The sequence below is a fragment of the Phyllostomus discolor genome, chromosome 4 (assembly GCF_004126475.2).
Source record: "Phyllostomus discolor isolate MPI-MPIP mPhyDis1 chromosome 4, mPhyDis1.pri.v3, whole genome shotgun sequence".
Classification (NCBI taxonomy): domain Eukaryota; kingdom Metazoa; phylum Chordata; class Mammalia; order Chiroptera; family Phyllostomidae; genus Phyllostomus; species Phyllostomus discolor.
Window position 1 is genome coordinate 109,428,169 of NC_040906.2, and position 23,581 is coordinate 109,451,749.

General features: G+C 42.0%; 2 protein-coding genes across 4 annotated transcripts in view; one reads left to right on the forward strand and one right to left on the reverse strand.

The window, feature by feature from the left end:
* SLC26A8 (solute carrier family 26 member 8) overlaps positions 1 to 1,949 on the reverse strand; it is a 70,904-nt gene extending 68,955 nt beyond the window's left edge. The window contains exon 1 of the mRNA XM_028510335.2: positions 1,765 to 1,949. Within this exon, the coding sequence (XP_028366136.1) occupies positions 1,765 to 1,949 (185 nt within the window). The remainder of the gene's footprint in view (positions 1 to 1,764) is intronic.
* Positions 1,950 to 9,848: 7,899 nt separating this feature from the next.
* The window catches only part of MAPK14 (mitogen-activated protein kinase 14), a 64,068-nt gene continuing 50,335 nt past the window's right edge, over positions 9,849 to 23,581 (forward strand). For all 3 annotated transcript variants that reach the window (XM_028508632.2, XM_028508633.2, XM_036024019.1), the window contains exon 1: positions 9,849 to 9,987. In XM_028508632.2, the coding sequence (XP_028364433.1) occupies positions 9,872 to 9,987 (116 nt within the window). In that variant the 5' untranslated portion in view covers positions 9,849 to 9,871. The remainder of the gene's footprint in view (positions 9,988 to 23,581) is intronic.

Consider the following 23,581-nt stretch of genomic DNA (forward strand, 5'->3'; position numbering starts at 1 on the left):
GGATCTAAATTCAAGACCTACAACTATAAAACTCTTAGAAGAAAATATAGGGAAAAATCTTCATCATCTTGGATTTCACAACAGTTTCTTAACTATGACATCAAAGTCACAGGCAACAAAAGAATAAATAGATAAGTTGGATTTCATTAAAATTAAAAAAAAAACTGTAGTGCACCAAAGGACACTAACAACAGAGTGAAAAGACAGTCTACATAAAGGGAGAAAATATTTGCAAATTATATATTGATAAGGATTTAATATCTAGAACATATAAAGAACTCCTACAACTCAACAAAAGACGAACAACCTAATTTTTAAAGGGGCAAAGGAAAACAGACATTTCTCCAAAGAACACATACAAATGACCAATAAGTACATGAAAAGATGGCTCTTATATTTGGTCATTGGGAAATGGAAAACAAATAAGCAAAACCCACAGACAGATACCACTTCACACCTGCTAGGATGTCTATAATTTAAAAAATGGTAAATAATAAATGCACAGGATATGGAGAAACCGGAACACTTGAACATTGCTGGTATGAATGTATCGTGGTGTAGCCGCCGTAAAAACATTTGGCAGTTCCTCAAACAGTTAAACATAGAATTTCCACATGATCCAACAATTCTACTCCTAGGGATATACCTAAAAGGATTGAAAACAAGGACTCAACAGATACTCCTTTGCCAATACTCATGGCAGCATTATTCATAATAGCCAAATAGTAGAAACAGCCCAAGTGTCCACCAGCAGATGAATGGATGAATAAAATGTGCTGTATACATAGAATGGAATGTCATCAGCCATAAAATGAAGTACTGATTCGTGCTCCAACATGGATGAACCTGGACCACATGACTAAGTGAAATAAGCTACTCATGAAAGACAAATATTGTGTGGTTGCACTTAAGTGAAATATCGAGAATAGGCAATTCATAGAGACAGAAAGTAGAAGAGAGGTGACCAAGAACCAGAGGGGAGGGAAAAGTTGGGAGTTATTACTTAATGGGTACAGAGTTTCTGTTTAAGGTAGTGACAAGTTTTGGAAACAGATAATGGTGATGGTTACACAATATTGTGAATGTCATCAGTGCTGATTTGTACGCTTAAAAATAGATAAAACTGCTAATTTAGTGTTATATATTTATAATATATATTTAGCATTATATATTTATATATAATTATATTTATAATGTTATATATACTTATAATGTGGGAACATACATATTTACCACAGTAAAAAAATAAAAAGAATATTCTGCAGAGAGGTTCATAAGCTTTCGCAGACTGCTAAAAGTCTCACAGCACAGAAACAGGTTGGGAGCCCCCGGACTGTAAGGCCACATAGTCGCAGTGGGTGTGAGAGGAGGGGGGGTCCCCGTTGATGATCATGAGTGCCGCGTGGACACAGCTGGCTGTGAGATTAAAAGGATGCCATTCTGCTACCATTAATTCATCCACCATGGCTGCTTTTTGTTGTCGTTGTTAGGAGACTAGTAATGGTGGTTAATCAAACAACGTATTTATTAAATATCACCCTTAGATGCTGTGGGGGGCATCCAAGGTCTCTGTGCTCAAGAAGTTTACAATCAAGCAGGTGCTACAGGGCACAGCACACACACACAATTGAGGAGAAATTGCTGTAAACTAAGGCTCCAATGACAGGAACTCAGAGGAGGAAGACAGAGGGAGGCACGGAAAGGAGCGAAATAGGGCTGAGGTGCTGCCAGCTGGGCAGCAGGGGAATGGCCGCACACACGCACCGGCACTGGACGTGGTGTCTAACGGTGGTGATGTCGATGTCCATGTTCCCAGAGGAAGCGGACTTCCTTCTGTGTTCCTGTTGAAAGGTCTCCTCATTGTACACATCTCGCTTAACATCATACGTGAAAGAATTCTCCCTGTATTTAGAGTCAAACTCTTGACTGCTACTCTCTATTTGCATCATTCCTGGATGGATGAAAACAGATCAAACAAAAAGCAATTTAAAAAATCTAGACCTTTTTTAGTAAAATTTCCATATAATGATACCTTATATTTGCCTAACACATTGCAGTATTATAAAACTTTCTCATGTGTTTTTCAGTTTTATACTCAAAACCACCCTATAAAGAATGCAAGGTGAGAATTATTCTCATCTTGGAGAAACTGGGGCTCCCAAGTGTAAACAGACTTGGCTGTTACCAATTAGAGTCGGGACTAGAACCCAGGTGTCCTGCTAGGAAGCCTAGTTTTATTTATATTCAATTATGCTGTAGGAAAATGATTAAGAGGTACAAGTCAGTATAACCACTAACTTTCACAAAAGAAAATGCACAGGTTAAGTGGTCAGTCAACACAGTGTCTTCCTAACTCCTACTCTATTGAAATAGCGTACCTATCGTTATCTCTTTACCCTTCCCTGTTCTTCACAGCAATTGCCAACACCTGATCTAGCACTGTTTCTTTGGCCATCGTCTGTTTCCTGTACTAAAACGGGAGTCTAAGAGGCAGGACTTTGACTGTTCATGGCTGTATTCTCAGGGCTCAGAATAGTGCCTGACACTTAGCAGCCCCTCAACAAATATTTCTTAATGACTATGTAGTATTCAATTAGTGGCCTCATGGTGTAGCAGAAGAAGCATTGCACAGGGTCTCAGGGGACTGGGGATGTAACCCTGGCTGTTTTTCTAGCTAGCTGCCTGATTGGGGGCAAGTTTCTTAGAAAATAAGTTTCAGTGTCAGTTTCCTTGTCCATAAAATGACATGGTTGGGCCATATGATCTCTAAGGGTCACGTTAAGCTTTAAAGCTCTGTATGGTCTTACTCTTTTAAGAGAATGGGAAAGAGGAGTTCATGAGGATGGATAGAGTTCCCTCTATGCAAGAAAGTGTAATCATTCTTGATCATCTGTGTTTTTGAAAAATAAAAAAGGCATAAACTCTAAAATTCTTCCACATAAATGTAAAAAAGTATATATGTATCATAGCTCTAAAATACATTGGCAAACATAAAGTATGTAGGTCATACAAATAGTTCATTAATAGCTGAGGCTGGAAACACATTTAATGGGCCATCAGTGTCATTGTCCCTCCTGGTGATCACGCATCCACATCATCGCCAACCTTTGCAGAGCACTTACTATACGGCAAGCATTGCAGTAGATTTTTTTAATGAGTTTTTTCATTTAATCCCCACAACAATTCTAGTACTACTGTTATCCCTATTTTGTAAGTGATAATACTGAGGTTTTAGAAAAGTTAAGTAACCGGTCCATAGTTACATATTGTAGTTTTACCCTCAAAGCATTGGGTAGCAGTAGTGTGCTATATAACACCTTAAACTAAAATCACAAATTCAATAAAGAAGTGAGAATGTGGTTGGGGAATACAGAGGAGGATGGAAGAAGTATTTTACCATGTGTCACTTAAGAGAATTAGTACTTCGTGTCTTCTACAGAAAAGAAAAACAGGTAGAATTGTACATTAATACCTAAGTAATATTTCCCTTTTCTCTCACCCATAGGAATATTTGACCCAGTTTTCCTTTTTTTATATGTAATCTTACAATAAAGTTCCATTACTAGAATTTACGTGTTCCTGGCAACTAAAAGAGCCTACTTAACTTGTTAATTATATTGAAATTACAGTAACTGCCACCTTGGACTAGATTCAGGGCCTAGAACCCAGCATTTTGTCTGTGAAAGTGGCAATGAGGACGGGCTGGTGAGAAGCAGGCAGTGCCTGAATGTCAAGAACAGCGGCGACAGTAGGACTGGGGAGGGGGAGGAGCAGCAGCAGTACTCAGCACCAGCAATGTGGGTCCTGTTGGGCCCAGCATGGCCGGATCTGATCTTTTCCAAGAGAAGCCATAATTCCAGATTTTATCTGAAGTTCTGATTTTTAAATGTTGTCAATTACTTTACATATTTTCAAAAACATAGTACACATCTAACTGAACACCTCTGCAGGCTGGATTCAGCCTGTGGGCTGCCACATGTGACTTGTGTATCAAGAGTATTGTTACTGAAGTCACAAAAAAATCCTCTCCTCCCATCACAAATTGTAGTTTATCCCCTGAGAATTTCCCTTTCTTTCGAAGCTAAGTATTTATATTTTCTGTTGTTGAACCCTTTGGAGGCAGCATATCCTATTAGTTCACTTACGGAAAGTAGTGTTGCATTTTTCTTGACTTCAGTCTACATCGTTTATATTCAAGAGGTGCCCTTCATCTACTAGCCTTCAACTTACTGTCGAATTTAGTGAGTTCCTCAGGGTCCTACAATAATAGCAGAGCCAGTCTGACCTCAGCCTTTCTGATTCCAAAATAGATACCACATCCTAATACAATGTAATCTCCTACAGAGTGGAATTAATATTCCCAGCCTAGAAAGATGAGGAAGACCTCCTGGATGAGGTACGATTTCAGCTTTGCTCTGTCCACACTGGGGGCAGGGAGGAGAATAAGATGATTTAGGAATAGGACAGGATAAATTTCAGATACAATAAGATAATAAGGCAAGTAATTCAATAATAAATCTTAGTAAAATCAATGTTAAGCCTTCCAAAATTAGGTTGAGGCCTATTAGAAGGTCTTGGCTGTTGGGTCCCACCTGGACTCTTTAGCTATTTGAAGTGCTTGAGCAAATGTAGTGCTATGCAGGAGACCCCTGCCTCAGAAGATGAGTTGTGTCGATGCAGTGGTCTAGAGCTGTGCTGTCTGGGGCAGCAGCCTCAGCTACCTGAAGCTATTTAAATTCAACTTAGTTAAAATAAAATAAAAAATTCAGTTCCTCCATCACACTAGCCACATTTCAAGTGTTCAACAGCCACACGTGTCAGGGGCTACCATAACTGGACAGCACAGACATGAAATATTTCCCCTATCACGTTAAATTTACCAAACAGTACTTGCTTGGAGTTAGAGCCAGAGCTAAAAAGGCCAACTGGAGAGGATTACTATTACTGTTACAGTAGCCTAGGGGAGGGGTAATCAAATCGTAACCTGCAGGGCCCTGGTGAGGATGACTAGGAGGGACATGTGGAAGGCTGTTGTTAAAGGGCTCATCCCATGACTGGCTACGGCAGTAAGAGAAAACACATGATTTCCTTATTGGGTGTTTTTTTCGTGGTCTTCTCTGGAATTTCTCTAGCTCCATTATGTCTTTCTTGATTTCCTAGAAACCCTAGTGGTTCATTTTTATGCACTAGCAGGACCCTTTCCCCACAAGGTGCAGTGACCAGAAGCTCCTGCTGACAAGTGGCAGATGCACTTGGGTGTGGAAAGGTGATGCATTTCCGAAAATCATCATCCAAACTACATTGACGGGATAATGACCTTTCAGCCAAGACACAAGACAAGAGAGAGTCTCTGTTACTGTCTCCTAAGCATTAGCGCGATGGGGCCTCTGCACACAGTGAGATCAGCAACACGTAAAGCTCTACCCATAATCTGGAAGATAAATGTGCACATAGAAAACAATTCTCTGACGCTCCTGCCATCAGACAAAATATTTAGGTGGGTGAACCATGGGTATGAGCTCGTTATGGTTTCATTTTGGAATTCTATAAATGTGACATAATTTGGGGTACCTGGATTCACTATGAACTAATAGAAATTAATTTGATCTCTGTAAGTCACACTCTGTTCTTACATAAACAGCATCACCACCACCTGGGAACTAGGTTAGAAATGCAAATTCTCAGGCTCTACCAAGCAAGACCTAAATTAATCAGAAACCCTGAGTATGGGCCAGCAGTATGGTTTAGGAAGGCCTCCAGGTGATTCCAGCACACAATAAAGTATGTGAACCACTGTAAATGTAGCCAATTATTTTATTTAGCCTTTCAATGCTAAACTGGGGGGCACTGTTAAAATACAGGCACTTTTGACCTAGCTCCTTCAACCCCTAAAAGACCCCTATCTATCTAGCCACCCATTGATTCATTTACATAATGTGAAAGTATTTTAAAAGTCGAGAATAAAAAATTTAAATGCAACCCAACATACATGAAATCCTGAGCCTAATTTAGTTGCAAGAATTTTTCTGCCAATAGTCTTAAACATCTTTCATGTTCTCTGTAATCATGGGAAGGTGAAATACACTTCCAAAACTTCAAAATAAGCATTTGGACTTCCATCAGAAACACCTCTTTCCCCTTTATCACCTACATTTTCACGGGGAATGTATCTGGAATATTGGAACAGGCACACAAACAAGCAAAATATTAGAACAGGCACAAACAGAGCATCGCTTTTAGTGTCCTTCGGTCATTCTGTCTAGTGGCTGGGAGGAGTAATAAGAGGACAGCCCCGTGGAGCTGAGCTGACCGCTGGACACAGAAACAGCTATCTTACTGTGACGTGGTGAGAAGATAACAATTAGGGTACGGTGTGTGGGAGAGAACTCACTACTGGGGTGGGGATGTTGGAGAAGGCTCCACAGGGGGCCACCGACACACAGGATTTGATAAGAAGAGAAAGGGGCTAAGCGGGGGTGGTAGAAGCGTGCACTCAGTCACGGGCCCGACAAGAACAGAAGCAGTGGGGTCTGAAAGCGGGGGGCACGCCTGGGCCTCAGGAGACGGACGGGAGGCGGGGAGAGGCCGGCCGCGCACCAGTTCTGGGGCTTCTGACAGTTCAGGCCGACGAGTTTGAAAGGATTCACTTTGCAAAACGCGCACAACTGTCACTGCCATTCCACGCGGCCTTTCAAAATCAGAGAAAATGCCTCTGAGAGATAAGCTCCCAGGGACGACGGTCCTTCCTTCATTCATTCCGCACATTTTGACTGAGCACCCGCGACGTGCGCAGCCCCGGCCGGGACGACGCTGCCCCCGCCCGGGGATTTCGAAATGTAACCGGGGACCCCTCGCACCGGGACGCGGCGCCCGGGGCCGCCGCAGCCTCGCCACCCCGACCCGCAGCCCCGGGACCCGGGCGTCTCCCGGCGGCGGCTCACCGGGTTCCTCGGCCGGGGCGGCAGTGCGGGCGCCGGAGGCCCGGGCGGCTGCGGCCGGGCTGGCGGCGCTGCCGGCACCCGCGCAGGCGGTTCCCGAGCCGTTGCGGCCGAACCCGCGGGCGTTCCGGCGGGCGGGCGGCGGGAGCGGGGGCGAGAAGGGCAGGCAGCCCAGGCGGCGGGGTGGGAGCGGGTAGCCGGGCCGCCCTCCCGCGGAAGCCCCTGACCTGTGCCGCCCCCTGACCTGTGCCACCCGGGCCTCCACTCGCTTCCAGGTCCGACTGCCCTTGATCGAGGGCCTTCCTGACGCCAGGCCTCGTGCCCCGCACCTCACACTCAGCAAGTGTGTCACCCGAAGTCTCCCCACAACCTCATCAGGTCAGGTGGGGCGCGAGCAAATTGGGGGCTAGAGGGTCACCCAGGCCTCCAGCCTCGCTCTGGTCTGCTCCAGCCGGGGTCCTCCCGTTGCAAGATGCTGCAAGACGCTGCGGCCCGGACCTCCTCTCTGCTCTCTCTCGGTCTCCCGGCTTTAACGCCGCCTGCCGAAGCTCGGGGCCCGTCACTTTCCACTGCAGCCTTATATCCCTGATCGTCTGTTGCAGTTTTACACTGGCTGGACTGCCATGTTAAACGTTATTCACTTTATCTATTCCTTTTTGTAAATTGCCTCACCCCTAAAAAGTCAGGGATTTTTATCCTTAATTGCTGAATCAGCAGGACCTAAAATAGTGTGGTAGATATAGTAAGTGCTCAATAAATTTGTGTTGCATCATTGAATCATTGCCCTGAAGTTAACTGTAAGCTTTTGTGGGCAGCAACCGTGTCTGTTTTTTAGTCACCCTTCCATCAGAAGTGCCTGACACCTAGTAGGCATTCAGTACATATTTGTTGAATGAGTGAGTAAATGTCCTACTCACTTCATCGTTACCCTTGTGGTCACTTTCACCTCATCATCCCAGTTTGTTGGATACATTTGTGAATTTCTTAGAATTCCTACTACCAAGTTTCCTCTCCTCTGTTGTCTATTTACTCATCCCCTTGATTCCTCACTCCCTGTCCTTGTTTTTTTCAGTCACATTTTTGTTCCCATTCCTTCTTCAGCTGTCATTACTTCTTTCAAAGCCCCCTAACCTGCAGGTTGACTTGGAACATTTTCAAGCACCATGTCTTTGTAGGATTGAGAATCCAGGCTAAGCCACATTGTTTGGAAAAAAAAAAAAAAGAAAGAAAGAAAAAGAAAAGCTTTATACGAATCACCCATGAATCAGGTCTTATGTTTTCTTTATTTTTTTCTTTGACAAGCACTGAGGATCCTCCACCACCTCCTAAATGGAGATCATGGTCATTGTTCATAATTTGTTCAACAAATATTTATGGGGTATCTTTTATGTTCTAGGCACTATGCTAGATGCTGAGACAGGCCAGGCAAATCTGAGCACAGCAAGGGGTGCGTAACACAAAAGAGAATAATCATGGGAAGTGATGAGAATTTTCCTGACTTGGACATACTTATTTCTTTTAGGGTCCAAAGACCCTAACAAGCTTACTGCAACAAGCTTTTGCATAGGAATAGGTTGGTAACAGTGGGAGTAGGTATGGGGTTAAAGTAACTTGCTCATACAAATTTATCTTGTTCAGCTTTATAAAAGACCCTATTAGGTGGAAATACAAGAAAGGAATTCTCTTTTGCATGAACTGGAACTAAGGTCTAAGAAAAATCAACTGACTTGCCTAATAATACCACTCTACCCTGTTCTTACTCTGAGAAGCGTGAATTAAATGCTTAACATCCTCTTCAGTGGAAGCCCTTCAGGGCAAGAGTCAGTTAGTTTAAAAAATGCTTCTCAAAGGGAGATACCAGAGTGTTTCCTGAATCAGAACTGCTTGGGGTTTATTGTAAAAATGCATATTCTTGGTGCCCATCTCGGACCTATCCAATTAGACTCTCTGCGGGTCCTGGAAATCTGCATTTTGCACTCCCAAGATGATTCTTATGCACCTAAAAGTTTGAAAACTACTAGGAGAGTTTGGATGTAATACGTCGACTTTAGTGCAGGGCTACTATTTGCTTTTGGGACAGATTTTATTAGAATTCCGAAGAGCTGGCCATATGTCCTTCAGCAGATGGGGATGCAACAGCTTTCTGGCCAGAACGCTTCTCTCTCTTTTTTAAATGCAATTATTTCTTGGCAATTGCGGGTTCCGCTGAGCAGGTGCTCTGCTGCTGGTGGTGACTAATGGCAGTTCAAAGATCTTTTGGCTCTTTTCCCGACACCGTGTTTGTCAGTCACTTTCTACCAGGCATTTGCCCCGCCGACCACGGTGGGGCGCACGCGGCATGTGTTGCCAGCTCATCCTCTCCCCTGGTCCGCCTTCGCGCCTTTAAAAAGAACGGACAGTGAAATCCTTCTTCTGGTTTCCAGCTGTTGATCTCTTCTCGCGAGAACTGCGTCTCCCGTCCTCCTCCCTCCTCAGCCCCCTCCCAGGGGCAGGTTCCATATTGGGTAAAATCTCGATTCGCGGAGAGTCCCGCGAGCTCTTCTCGCGAGAGTACAGCGGGAGGCTCCTGTTCGCTGCTTCTGGAACGGCGACTACTGGAACCGCAGCAGCTGGAGCGGTAGCCCGTGGCGCAGCCCGGAGTTGGCCTGATCCGGGAGAGGGTGCAGGGAGATCCTGGCGGGCGCAGCCCTGAGCTCCGGAGTGTGTCCTTCCCATTAGCAGAGCTTGTCCCCATCGCTGAGGCGCGTCCAGCCGCTGCGGCTGGTAGGGGCCGCGCGCGCGGGAGTCGGCTGGGTCGCGGCTGCGGCACCTGTGCAGGCAGCCGGTGCGGGATCCCCGCCCTGCAGCGTGGGGAACGAGGGCCAGGGAGCGGGTGCGGGTGCAGGCGCGGCCCCGGAGGGCCACCTCCTCCCCCCCGCGGCCGCCGCTGGAAGATGTCTCAGGAAAGGCCCACGTTCTACCGGCAGGAGCTGAACAAGACAATCTGGGAGGTGCCCGAGCGTTACCAGAACCTGTCCCCGGTGGGTTCCGGCGCCTATGGCTCAGTGTGGTGAGTGTCACTGGGTCTGGGGCCGTGGTGGTTAGCTGGCCTTTATGTCCCGGAGCCAGGCCTGCCCCCACGGCTCAGCGATGCACCAAGCGGCAGGAATTTTCCCTGGGGGAGGGCATGGCTGCCCCTTCGACCCTTGTCCGGCAACTCCTGTACCCCTTGCATCTCTCACCCTGCACACGTAGGTAGGTGGTCGTCCGTGTGCAGGACGCAGGTCCACGGTGGGCAGTGGATGGTGGTGCTGGCGCTCGAACCTGGCTTGCACCCTGCGCGTTCCCGGGAGCAGGCACCCGGGGAAGCTCTTTCGCGGAGGGGTGGGGGGTGTCTCCTTAATGGCGTCGAGCAGAAGGACCCTCTCTTGAGGTGCGCCCACCCTGGGCGCCGGAGTCTGCCCTCTGAGCAGACAAGCCCGGGGAGCTGCGGAGAATTAGAAGGGCAAAGCCAGACCCGGAGGTTGCTGTCTTCTGGGCAGAACTGACGGCGCAGGGCGTCCTTTCCGGGTTTTTTGCAAGACTCTGTCGAAATCCCATTTTGAGAAGCGTTCTTTTTGAATCCTCAGTTCAATTAGGAGCAACCCATAGAGCTTAAAATACCGACTTTATCTCGGTGAGCACTGTGCCAGCTTGAGTGCTGTGTTTCCGATTCGGTTGAAGGCGTATTTCCTTTTCGCAGACTGGGGAGTGGGTGATAGTGCCTGCAAGAACAGTGCAGCTTGAGAAACTGGCGGCCTCACTGATTAGTCACATTCCACTGCTCATTTAAGCATTGTTTGACAAACAATTTTCTCATTTGGAGCAAGTGAGATCCGTTGGACGCCCTCGAGATCAAAAGTTCTGAACAATGCTGGGAGATACTGTAAATATTTTTTTTAATTACGATAATTCTTGTGAATAGAACAGTGTTTTTAAAGCCCCCTGAGAGAGTTTGCAGGGGACTTATCTACGTTTATACCTGAGGTACACGATGGTTTTCATAAGGATGTGGAATATATCAGTTTTAATTCACACTGTGAGTGTGTTTTAATTAAATTAATACCATAACATTTCCGGACCTGAAACATTCACTAACTTCTCTAACTTACAAAGTTTTATACACTCTATTTTAGATTTACTGTAATTTGAGAGCACCCGATCTGAAAGATCCATGTAATTCATGCCCATGCAACATTTGAAAAGGGATCTATAAAATTACTTCTTGTTTTGAAACAAATTCCAGCCTTTGAACGTATTAATCTTTAAATATAATTCCCGTGTTTCTTAAAGTCACATCATGAATTTCCTGTTTGGTAGAATCTTCTGGGTAATCGAGATTGTGCAATTGTGTCCAGCAACAGATCATATTGCATTATCTAGTTCACGTTGCTTGAACCATGTTGCTGAGGCACCATGCCTGACATCTTTTCCACATTTTTATAGTAGACAGCATATGTTTTAAGGGACTTTGCAACATTTTACTATATATGTGTTATCGACTTGCTAATTTTCAAAAATAAATTTGGATATATCTCCTTTAATAGCTCATTAGTTGACTTTGTTTTTCATTCTTGAATTGACACATTAGTTTTTATAGTATCAGGTTTTTGTTACCAATGATATTTAAACTTTAATGGAATGATACAGCAGAATAGTTCAACTATGTGAACTTGAAAAGACCTGCTTGCAGGGTTTCCCTGCTGTTGGTCTGAATAGCTCTGCTCTGCATCTGGAGATCCAGATTTACAGTGACGTGCCATTAGAAGAACTCCATGTTTCTTTAGTGTTAGTATATTTTTCTGGCTTAGAAGCCAGAGATATCTGACACTTGGAAGTGATTAAGTTAAACAGATTTTTAAAAATAGGTAATACATTCACATTATATAAAAATCAAAAGGTATAAAAGTATGTTCAGTAAAAAATCTTTTCTTCTGTTCTACAAAGATGCTATTCCTTTCCTCAGAGACAACCACCCTTAAGTTTCTTGTGTGCCTTTCCAGGGAGGCAGAGTTGGTTGTTCTTTGGTAGTATTTCTGTGAAGGGCACTTAAATGGTGTAACCTATAGCACATTGGTGGAGGAAGATACAACTGATACACGTCACAATTGACTGTAAACAAATATAACCTATTTTGGATCAAAAATATCAGAATTTAGATTTACAAGTAAGTGTTATGTTATTCAGAGTAGTTATTTGAAGTTGTTCTTTCAATTAGCAACTTTTCACATGAGGCAGAAAATACTTCTTTTTGTAACTTTTTTTAGAATTCATTTTACTGCCTGTGTTTTTTTTCACCATCTTCATTCATCCTTTGAGTGCAGATTTGATTTTAAAGAATAACAAAATGAAATTGAATCCACACAATTTAGAGAATTTGTACTAAAATCTGGTGAAAAAGATTTAGCAATCAGGTTGGTGATACTGTTTTATACCTAATAGGAGTCTTAACTAAAAAGTAATGACACAGAATTTCGTGTGTGACTTGTAGAGCTAGACCTGAAGTCTCTTCCCAAAAGTATTGCTGAAAGTATTTTAAGAGATGCAACATCATTGAAATGTGTTAGTTTCTGAATTTGATTGTTCTGAAGTGTGGTATACTTTGATGTATAATTTAAAATTTTGTTTTTTATAGTAAGGCAATTTTTATTATTTTAACTTGCACTAAGTATATAGTAAAAAAGCAAATAGAGCCAGTGTGATAACCATCCATGAATTAAAGATCAAGAAATCATACTAGAAATTTGAGAATCATAGGGTTTTATAAATATGCCTTTCCTTTTTAAGGAGGAAAGGGAACTAAACTAAGTCTTGCAGTTTTAAGGAACTTTGTGCATTGTTTGAGGGGAAATGAAGTAAAATTGTTTAAGAATACATTGTTGCAAAGCATTGATTTTGTGGTTTTGGGACAGGAATCTTTGTGGTTATTTTAAGGAAATATAAACAGGAACTTAAATGCCTTTTCTCTGGGGTATGGTTTTCTAGACCCTTGCTGTTGATTAGAGGAGGTGGGAGGCACTGGTGATGTAAAATAGGTGAGAGTTGAGAATTTTTCTTGAATCATATTCAATTGTTTATTCAGCGGTATTTATTAAGCACCAACGATAGGCCTGAGAGCAGACAAGACAGAGCAAGGTAATACCTTCCCCTCAGAGAGCTTACAGCCTGTGAATAGTAATCCATTTTATGGATTGCTTACTCTGTTCCTGGCATTGTGCCATGCAGTTTATTATATTTATCATCATTTTATAAAGTATATAGTAAGACTTGTAGTAAGAGGTTGACAGATTTTACTAAGAAATCAAATCCAGCTCCCCAAATGCTTGTGGAACAAGACGGTATATTAATGAATATAATAAAAATAAATGAAGCTAATTTTTTTTAGTATTAATGGCCATCACCATTTTAAATCTTTTATTTAAAAAAATTTTTTTAGGATGAGCCAGGGCACAAGTAGATAGAAATATGTCATTATTGAGTATGCAAAGGTGACTGACTTCTTGACTTCTGATCAGTGAGAAGGGTTTGCCCTTTACTTTTCTTGTGATAATAGGCCCAGGCTGATCTTTTCTTCCCATTTGCTTTTCTTTGTAACAAAGATGATGTCATTGGCTGCATGTTATCAGTGCTAACCAGTAAATATTTAAATATTCATATTGCTACATAAAGACTTCTAAGAAGGAGTTCAGTCAAGTTGGCTATAAAGTCATTTTCTTTACCAAATCTCATTTTCTCACTGATACTTTTCCACTGGTTCCCATTCTAAAATACGGGTATCCTGGGCCTCTAACTTCTCAATTTTGCCAGTTTTAATTTCTCTCTGTTTTTAAATTCTCACCTGAGGGTATGTTTATTGATTTAAGAGAGAGAGGAAAAGGAGTGGAGAGGAGAGAGAGAAACATTGATCAGCTGGGTGTGCACCGGACCAGGGAACCTGCAACCTAGGTATGGACCCTGACCTGGATAGAACCTGCAACCTTTTAGTGTACGGGATGTCGCTCCGACTAACTGTGCCATTTGGCCAGGACTGCCAGTTTAATTTTTTGATGCTAAGGAGTACTCTGCTTTTGATTTCACTCTGATGTGTCCTCAGAGGTGATCTGTGCGTTGACTTTGCTTTTCCTGGGCAGCTGCACAGATGGTGCTGGGCCCCTGAGGCTTAGGATTCAAAGGTGGAAGAATTCGCTGAGTTTAATCACTCCCACTTTAGAATTAACTGGAATTTTAATGGGATTTTATATTTTATAAAATATTTTCATCCAAAGTATCATCATTCAATTTTCCCTGGCTTTATGAAGGCTGGTAGTATTAGCTGAGTTATGTAGCTGAGGAGCTGGACTCATTCATTGAAGGAATGGCATACTTGACAGTGCTGCTTTGGACTGATTCCGGGGTTTCAACACTTTAAAAGTCTCCTTTCCTATACCTGCTCTTGAGGTTGTGCTCGTTGCCTCCCCGCTCCTTCCTTTGGTGAAGAAACGGGTTGCTGGGTCACTTGGAATAGAGCTGTGGTTACGTGAGACCAGTCCCACCAGTGCCAGTGCACAGCTAGTCTGCGGGGTAATGCCTTGGCTTACTAAAGGTACCTCTCTTCTGCAGAATTAATGAGCTGAAAAATGAATTTGTTGTCCAGATTGAATTTTTCCCCACAGAATTATTAGGCGCTGTGCACATAGTTAATTCCTGAATATATGAATCTTGTTGGTTTGAAATTCTTCATTGTATGTTTTGTAAATTTGGAACTTCCGTGTATGTTTGTGTTATGTAAATATAGGGTATAAATAGAAACAGTTGCCTCTCCAGACCTGTGAAAATACATTGGATTTTTGCTCTTTACTGTGAAATTTGGTACTGATTTGTTCCTATCCAAGAGTCATAAGTATGGTAGTGTTAGCTTAAAAAAACCCGAAACCCCATTATAAACTGGGTTCTCTGACTTGAAATCTAGAGATTCCATCTCAGAGTTGCCATGTACTTGGAAGTCATGCGCATGTTTCTTCAGGACAACAAAAAGATCTCTTTAAACCTTATTTTATTTATTTATTATTTTTTTGTAAATGAAGTTTTCACTGTTAGAAGTAGTTTTTCTTTGTATAGTGCTTCCATAAATTAAGTACATGTGTTAAAGATTTATAACATTAACTGGCTTTTGAGCATTTTATTCTTTTTAAAGTTTTATGTTAGGGAAGAAGAAAATGGTGGCCTGTAAATTCTGCACATTTGAAAAATGGGTCCTGGGTTCTGACATGCTTGGTTTGCAGGCTGAGCATGGGGGAGAAAGGTACAGCAAGGAGAGGAGTCTAGGATGACTCCTGAGTTTTGGAGTAGGACAGTGAGTAGGTTTAGTGCCACTATCTGAACTTTGGAGTATTACAGGGTGTAGGGTTAGGAGGCAAAGGAATAGAAGATGTGTTCATGAGAATCTCTTTGAGAGTAGGACTCTGTATATATCGATACTTTGAGCACCTATTGGGAAAAACAGACAAAAACTTCTGCCCGTAAGAAACTATATTCTAAGGGGGGGGGGTGGAAATAGAAGGAGAAAATAAGTAAAATTGATAGTACGTTAGGTGATAAGTGCTATGGGGAAAAGGAAGCGAGGAAAGGAGAGGGAATTCTGGGGATGGCTGTGTTGTACTTTTATGTGGGGTAGACAGGGTAGGCCTCAGAATAAAATGACAATTGAGCAAAAACCCAAGGGAGGTGAATTAGAACACCTGTTGGATGTGGGCGTGGAGGGAAGAACATTTCAGGCTGAGGGATCAATCAGCTGGTGCAGAGGCCCTGAGGCAAAGGCCCTTTGTTCTCTAGGAATAGCTAGTAAACCCGTTTGGCTAGAGCTGAATGAACCAGGGGCCAAATAGTCACGGTAGGAGGAGGTAGAGGGGCTACAGACGTTCAGGGATCATGTAGGGTCTTACTTGCCTTTGTAAGAACTGTGTCTTTGACTCTTGGATGAGAGGGGAAGCCATGGAGGGTTATGCCCAGAGAAGAGACATGATCTAAGTTTTAACAGATCACTCTGCTCTGGGGTTTTTTTAATTTCTGTTTTTATCAATTACAGATGCTAATTGTATTGGGTTGGCCAAAAAGTTTGTTTTTTTCTGTAAGATGGCTCTAGTAGCTCTTACTTGTTTTCAACTTCATTGAAAACAATTTTGCTAGATTGTTTTATGACAGCTGTTATATCAGCATGCATTTAAAAAAAAACTTAAAATTGGTGAATTTTTGTGTAGCCATTTTAATATTGAAGGTGTAATACATTTTCAGTGTATTACATTTTGTTATTTCAAGAAAGGTAAAAACACAACTGGAACACAAAAAAATATTTGTGCAGCGTATGGAGAAGGTGCTGCGACTGATCGAATGTGTCAAAAGTGGTTTGTGAAATTTCGTGCTGGAGATTTGTTGCTGGACAAAGCCCCACAGTTGACTAGACCAGTTGAAGTTGATAGTGACCAAATTGAGACATTATTGAGAACAATCAGCATTATACCATGTGGGAGATAGCCGACATAATCAAAACATCCGAGTCAATAAAGTTATTGGTGAAAATAAAAAATTTGTCTTTTTTTAGCAATCATTTTATTTATTTCAGAGATTTCGTTTATTTATTTTTAGAGAGGGGGGAAGTGGGGAAGGGGGGAGAAGGAGAGGGAGAGAAACATCAATGTGTGGTTGCCTCTTACATGCCCCCCTACTGGGGACCTGGCCTGCAACCCAGGCATGTGCCCTGACTGGGGATCGAACTGGTGACCCTTTGGTTCACAGGCTGGCCCTTAATCCAGTGAGTCACACCAGCCAGGGCAAAAAATGTGTCTTGAATTTTATGGAAAAATTAAATGGTCTTTTTGGCCACCCCAGTAGTGTAGGGTTGAATGGAGAGTCAGGCAAATTGGTGCAGTCCTGCCAGTGCTCCCAACTCTTATTCCAGAAGACTCAGAGTGCCAGAGCCTGTTCTTTTGGTGGGCCCTGGAAATTGAGGGCACTCAAGTTCTTTAAAAAGCATGGGCTCACTTCACTTTTTCAGGTTTGTGTTGCCAAAAGGAAGGGAACAAAGAAATTATCTCTAGACTTCTGACAAAAGATTAGCCTCCTTGCAGATTGAATGTTTAAAAGTCATTTTTACCTTCCTTCTACATTTAAGGTCTCATTTATTTGGCCCTGTATCTACTTTACATTCCCCCACCATTCTTCCACTATAGTAATTTTAGCAGAGGTGGGATTGTTGTTACCTACTACTGATATTCTGGTATGAGGCCCCCAGAACTTCTTCGATAACTTGAAGAAATTTTATTTTATTTTTTAAAGATTTTATTTATTTATTTTTAGAGAGAGGGAAAGGGTGGAAGAAAGAAAGGAAGAGAAACATCAATGTGTGGCTTGTGACTGCCTCTCGTGCACCCCCAACCTGGGACCTGGCCCACAAACCAGGCATGTGCCCTGACTGGGAATCAAACCAGTGACTATTTATTCTCAGGCTGGCACTCAATCCACTGAGCCATAACAGCCAGGGCTGAAGAAATTTTATGGATTGAAAGGTTCTACACATATATGACTCTATAAAAATCTGTAGAATTTATTGTCTTCTCTGCCTTCACAGATACAAGTCTCTCTCCTCTTTCATGAAAGCTATCCTGCCTTTTACTGCTCTAGCTGCAGAAAATGAATGTTCCTAAACACAGATTCCCTTGGCAACATAACAGAAAGGTTATAGGACAAATGTTTATTTGGTTTAGATCTGCTGTCTGAGTAACTTTAGACCTTGAACATGTTAGCTCCTGTTACTTTGAATGATGTTGTTACAGATTTCCTTATTTTCCTGAAAACCTCCTCCCTTATGCCTTGGAGGCGCAGTCACCGAGCCTGTGACACAAAGGAAGGTATGTGGCGTGTGCATCGCTTACTGTCAGTGTGCCCACAAGTATGCTTTGGTTGCTTGTCCAGTCCTACGACCCAGAGTGCAGGCATCACGGAGCACATGACCATAACAACAAAAAAAAGCATACCAGTAGTCCCCTTGGTTTTTTTAAATTAATTAATGTAGTATTTCCAGTGCCAGCCACTGTACTAGGTGATGTGTTTACAAAGATTAAAAGAACACAAAAGCAGGAAGGGTTTCCGTTCTTGAAAGTATCATTCTACAAGGGACGTATTTGTGTTTCCTCAGATTGCCATGGAAGTCCTCTTTTGGAAGTAGCTCTTTTTTCCTGCAATTTCTAAAAAACTTCAGTTGCCATTTCATTTACCTTTATATTTCTAGTGCTTCCCTTGAAATCTTTTAGGTTCTTCTGTGTCTCTCTTGAATCTGGTGACATAATGGTCAGTTTTTACATCTACGGCAACTTGATGCAAGGATACATGTTGGAACTCTGTGTCAGAGAAGCCTTTCCATCTGATGATTCAGATCTAGAAAGTGATGACATCAGCGTGGGCCTATAAGAGGTCAGAACTTCTTCTTTTGATCTGCCGAGGGCTCAGGAAGGCTCTGTTTTAGGGGAAGGAAGGGACTGTGAGGGTAAAGGTCCTCTTAATCCTCACCCCAGCCCTGTACTTCCAGTTAAGGTAGTGTCTGCTGTGACAGTTTCTCCCTCACAAATTAATTTGCCCCAATCATGTCCTTCGACTGTCTTGTGACACTCAGGTTGAGGTGTCTGGTTTATGCAGATGGATATTGAACTCTTAAACATTTCCTCGTCCCTGCAGTAGATATAACTTTATTCCTAGAAATGATCACTTTATTCTTAATATCCCCAATAGCTATTTCTTTATTTTCTTTTCTGTCAAATCCTGCTTCTAGGGCTTTAGCTAACTTGAACCTTCTTGTACTTAGATTTTTGAATAATAGTTTCGATTTATGTTTTTTTCTCCAGACTGCCAAATGCTGGTGAAAATCTTACTTGTCTTCCTAACTTGGTATAATAAAATATGACTCCCTGATATTATTAGTATTAAATTTAAGTGAAACATTGATGTTGGTATCTTATATTGATATATTTCTAATAATGTCCTCATCTGACATTATAAATTCAGCTTGCTTCATTTTCCAGTTCCTAGTTGGAGATTCTAAGTGCTTTTATGCTTTGAAATTAATAATCTCAGTAAATGATACTGATGGCAAAGGGAGCAAAAGGGCAAAAATAGCTAACTAAGAGAACAAAGTGTTACGAGCATCTCTCAAGCTGTGTGTACATTCTCTAGGGTACATAGTCTCACCTAGGGTTACTCAATCTATTGACATTTGGGTGGGATACATTTCTTTGTGGTAGAGGCTGTCTTGTGCACTGCAGGATGTTTCACAGTGTCCCCCTACCCTGCCCACTAGATGCCAGTAGCAACCCTGTGTTGGTACAGCCCAAAATATATCTGGACATTAACTCATGCCCCCTGAGGGTAAGTGGTTGAGAACTACTTGTGTATTGTGTATATTTGAATTGATTGTCCATGACTAAAAAAGAGATCAGATAATTTGAACCTTCTACCTGCACAAAGGTAGAAACAATGTGCTTTCTGTGCATATGCCTTATGAACTCATTACCTGAAACAATCTCCACAGTGGCCTTGTTCACATAGTGTGTGTCCAGGTTTGTACTTCCAAACTTAATCTCGAGAACATCTCACCCTTTGGATTTTAAGTCTGTTGAAACGTAATGTTTCATGGTTTCCCTCTATTATTTTTCTACATATTATTGAAGACAAAGCACTCAGAGACATGACCCTAACTATCCTAGGAATAGCTTCATGTTGTAAAGTTGTGTGGTTCAGCCTTAAGGTATGCAGAGCTGGTTTTTGAAGAAAGCTTATCATTAGGTGAATGATAGTCGTCATGAAAATAACAATCAGGAAATGAGCAAATTACCTGAAGATTTCTATTACTCCAGGTATTTAAGGCACCATAATTTTGAAAGTTTGGAATATGTGTACAAGGTCTGTCTGGAAAAAGTCCAACCATTGTTAATATAATAAGAACAGTTTTCGCAACATGGATGTCATGTGGCAGCCAAGGAGAGTGGACTGGAATGCGCATGTGTGAACAGTGACAACTTCACTGTACTAGTCAGTGGGGGCAGTAGATGCCATTGAGTGAGCATGTGTACTGTGTGGCCATCACACTCAAAATGACTGAGGGGGTATAATAAATCTGCATCAAATTTTGCATTAAGCTTGAACATTCTACTGCAAAAGCTAATTGGATGATTCAGAAGGCTGCAGCTGTGGGCAACCGGGGATGGGCAGCTTCATCACAGCAATGCGCCCCTTCGTGCATCACGTCTTGTACAGAGGATTTTGGCAAAACATCAAATCACCCAGGTGACTAAGCCCCATTACAGCCCAGATCTGGTGCCCTGCAACTTCTGGCTTTTCCCCAAACTAAAATCACCTTTGAAAGGGAACAGATTTCAGACCATTGATGAGATTCAGGAAAATACGACGGGGCAGCTGATGGTGATTGAGAGAATTGTGTGAGGTCCCAAGGTGCCTACTCTGTAGGGGACTGAGGCATCATTGTCCTCTGTACAATGTTTCTTGTATCTTGTATCTTCTTCAATAAATGTCTTTTTCATATTACATGGCTGGATACCTTCTGGACAGACCTCATATATTTATGTTTGTGTTTTAGACTTACAGTAGGAAAGGAAATCTTTTGATATATATCAGTGTTAAATGTTTACCAGTGTATAAAAGAAATAAACATAAAATTTTAATGTACTATATATAAAAGGATTGATACGTATAGAGAGATGGGGCATTATGAGCTGCAGTGTTAATAGTAGGTGGTTTCATGGTTTCATGGAGGGAGAAGAATTTGAAAATTATTTTGAAGAATGGGCAGTGTTTGGAGAGGAGGAAAAGGAACATTTTTAGGTTACAGGAAAAACCATAACTAAGAGAATTAGATTTGAATGGGCTTGCCTGACAGAGGAATATCTCAGTTGGATGAACCCAGTTGTTCTTAATGCTAGTGGTTCTTCAGGATCGCTTGTGGAGCTTTTAAACACACAGGTGCTTGGTTCCTACCCCCAGAAATTAAGAATAGGTCTGGGCCCTGGCTGGTGTGGCTTAGTTGGTTGGGTGTCGTCCTGCAAAGCAAAATGTTGCAAATTCAATCCCTGGTCAGGGCACATGCCTGGGTTGTGGTTTGGTCCCCAGACAGGGCACGTACGGGAGACAGCTGATGTTTTTCCTTCACACGGATGTTTTTCTCCCTCTCTTTCTCCTTCCCCTCTCCTCTTCCCCTCTCTCTAAAAATAAATAAATAGAAGCTTAAAAAGAATTAAGTCTGGAATAGGGCTAAGACAACTGCACGTTTGTAGGCAGTAGAGAGCTGAGTTTGAAGTAGCAAGGAAGTGTCCTAAACTGGTCTGACTGAAGAACAGTGGATTGCAGGAAGCAAGTGTGTCGCTTTGTAAAAAGCCTTCAGTAATTTTTAATGTGTCTTTGTTCATTCTGACTCCCCAGCTAGATTTCTCAGTTCCTTGAGGTCAGGAACTATCTGCTTGGGTGTGTATTTATTAATCTGGCAGAATGTCCCAGGCACTGGGCTGGATTCTAAGGATAAACTGTAGCTTCTGCTCTCCCTCACAGTCTGTCTAAATTGGGAAACAAATATATAAAGGAATAGTTTTTTGTAGTTCAGTGCCATTAAGTATTGGCTACATTATATTGTTGATTTTAGTAGTTCTTATCTAATAATTGCTGAATAAGTATGCATATTAACTTATAGAAGCTATATTTTAGTTATCCTTAGCATGACAACGGATGATCAAGGATATAGGCTCTCAGTTAGGTTTTAATGATCTGCCCTATGTTACTGTAATTTCAGAGAAATACTCACCCTCAAATTTGAAATCAAGAGATCTAAAAACAGATATTGAGACCTGAGTATGTGATAAGCCCCCTGCTTATTCTTTTCACCTTAAAACATTTAAAATTACCTGCTTTTTATAGTTCATAATACTTTCATGTAATTATCTTGAGCCTCAGAATGTCAGTGGGAGATGAGCAGGGCTGGTCACACCACCATTTTATCGATTTGGAAACGGGCTCATAGAAGCCTTGGCCAAGATCGCCTGCTAGGAAGTGCTGGAGCCTGAACTAGAACATGTCTTTTCACTACTAGTTCACTTTTCTCTTTACCAGACTGCATGCATTTATGCTTAATAGAATTTTTCTAGATCAGCTTATTAAAGTACTGCAAACAGAGACCATTCACTAGGATGCAAAAATAGCTTTGTTAAATGGAATTTCAGTGATTTTTCTAGAGCACTGATAAGATTTTATCTAGTATTCCCAAAAGTAAATGAGCTATCTTAAAAATTCCAGTATTTTGATTAAAACAAATTGCTTTGGGCTGGGGAACACAGAATATTATATGCAGATGATGTGTTATAGAATTGTATACCTGAAACCTATGTAATTTTATTAACCAATGTCACCACAAGAAGTTTTATTTAAAAAAGAAAAATACCAAATTGATGTGTAATGATTAAAAATAGGGCCATAAATTATTTCATATACCTCCCTTAAAGAGATGGAACTTAATTCTCCTCCCATTGTGTGAAGACCGTACTTAGTAACTCAGTTCTCTAGTGTATGGAATGTGGCAGGAACGATGGAGCGTGACAGCTTGGCATAGGTTGGTCATAGGCGACATTGTGGCCTTTGTCTTGTTCTCCCTCTGAGATCAGTTGCTCTAGGGCAGTTTCTCAACCTCAGTATTATTGATGTTTGGGGCCAGATAATTCTTTGTTGTGAAGGATGTTTAGCAATATCTCTGGCCTCTACCCACTAGATGTCAGTAATCGGCCCCCATCCTCCCCCTCCCCCGCAACACACACACACCAGTTGGACAGCTAAAAATGTTTGACATGTAAAGGTCCCCTGAGGCGGGGGGTCCAGTTGCCCTCTGCTGAGAACCACTAGTTTAGGGGAAGCAGGCTGCTATGTTGAGAAGACACTGAGGCAGCCCTATAGAGAGGCCCATGATGTGGAGAGCTGAGACTGTCCTCTCCAGGTGCTCGAGCCACCTTAGAAGTGGATCCTCCAGTCTCAGTCAAGCCTTCAAATGGCTGTAGGTTTGGCCAGCATCTTGACTGCAACCTCATGAGAGACTGTGAGCCAGAAACTCCCAGCTAAGCTGCTCCCGAATTCCTGACTTGCAAAAAAACTGTGAGATGATAAATCTTGTGTAAGATGTGAAATTGGGCAGTAATTTTTTGTCCTGCATTAGATAACTAATACACTGAGTACTGCTGTAAAAAATATGTACATGTCATAAGATGGAGAATCACAGACTGAGCAAACCCCCAAAGTTGTTAAGTCACATTAATGTCTGTTATATACTCTGTAGCTATGTTTACAGCATATATTTGGAGGATACTTCCCTGGATGTGAAGCTTACAAACAGCATTACTGTAAAAGCCTTTTCATTGTAGCAGCAGGGGAAAGTGGATTGATGGTAATAGTTACAGTGTAATATATGGTTAGTTTATTTCATATTTCAGATTTGCTTGAAAGGAATTAAAATTTATGATAATTGCAAAAACATTTGTTACTGAAATTTTCAAACACACAAAAGTAAGCAAGGTGTACTGATGATGACAACATTCTAATGAGGATTTGGA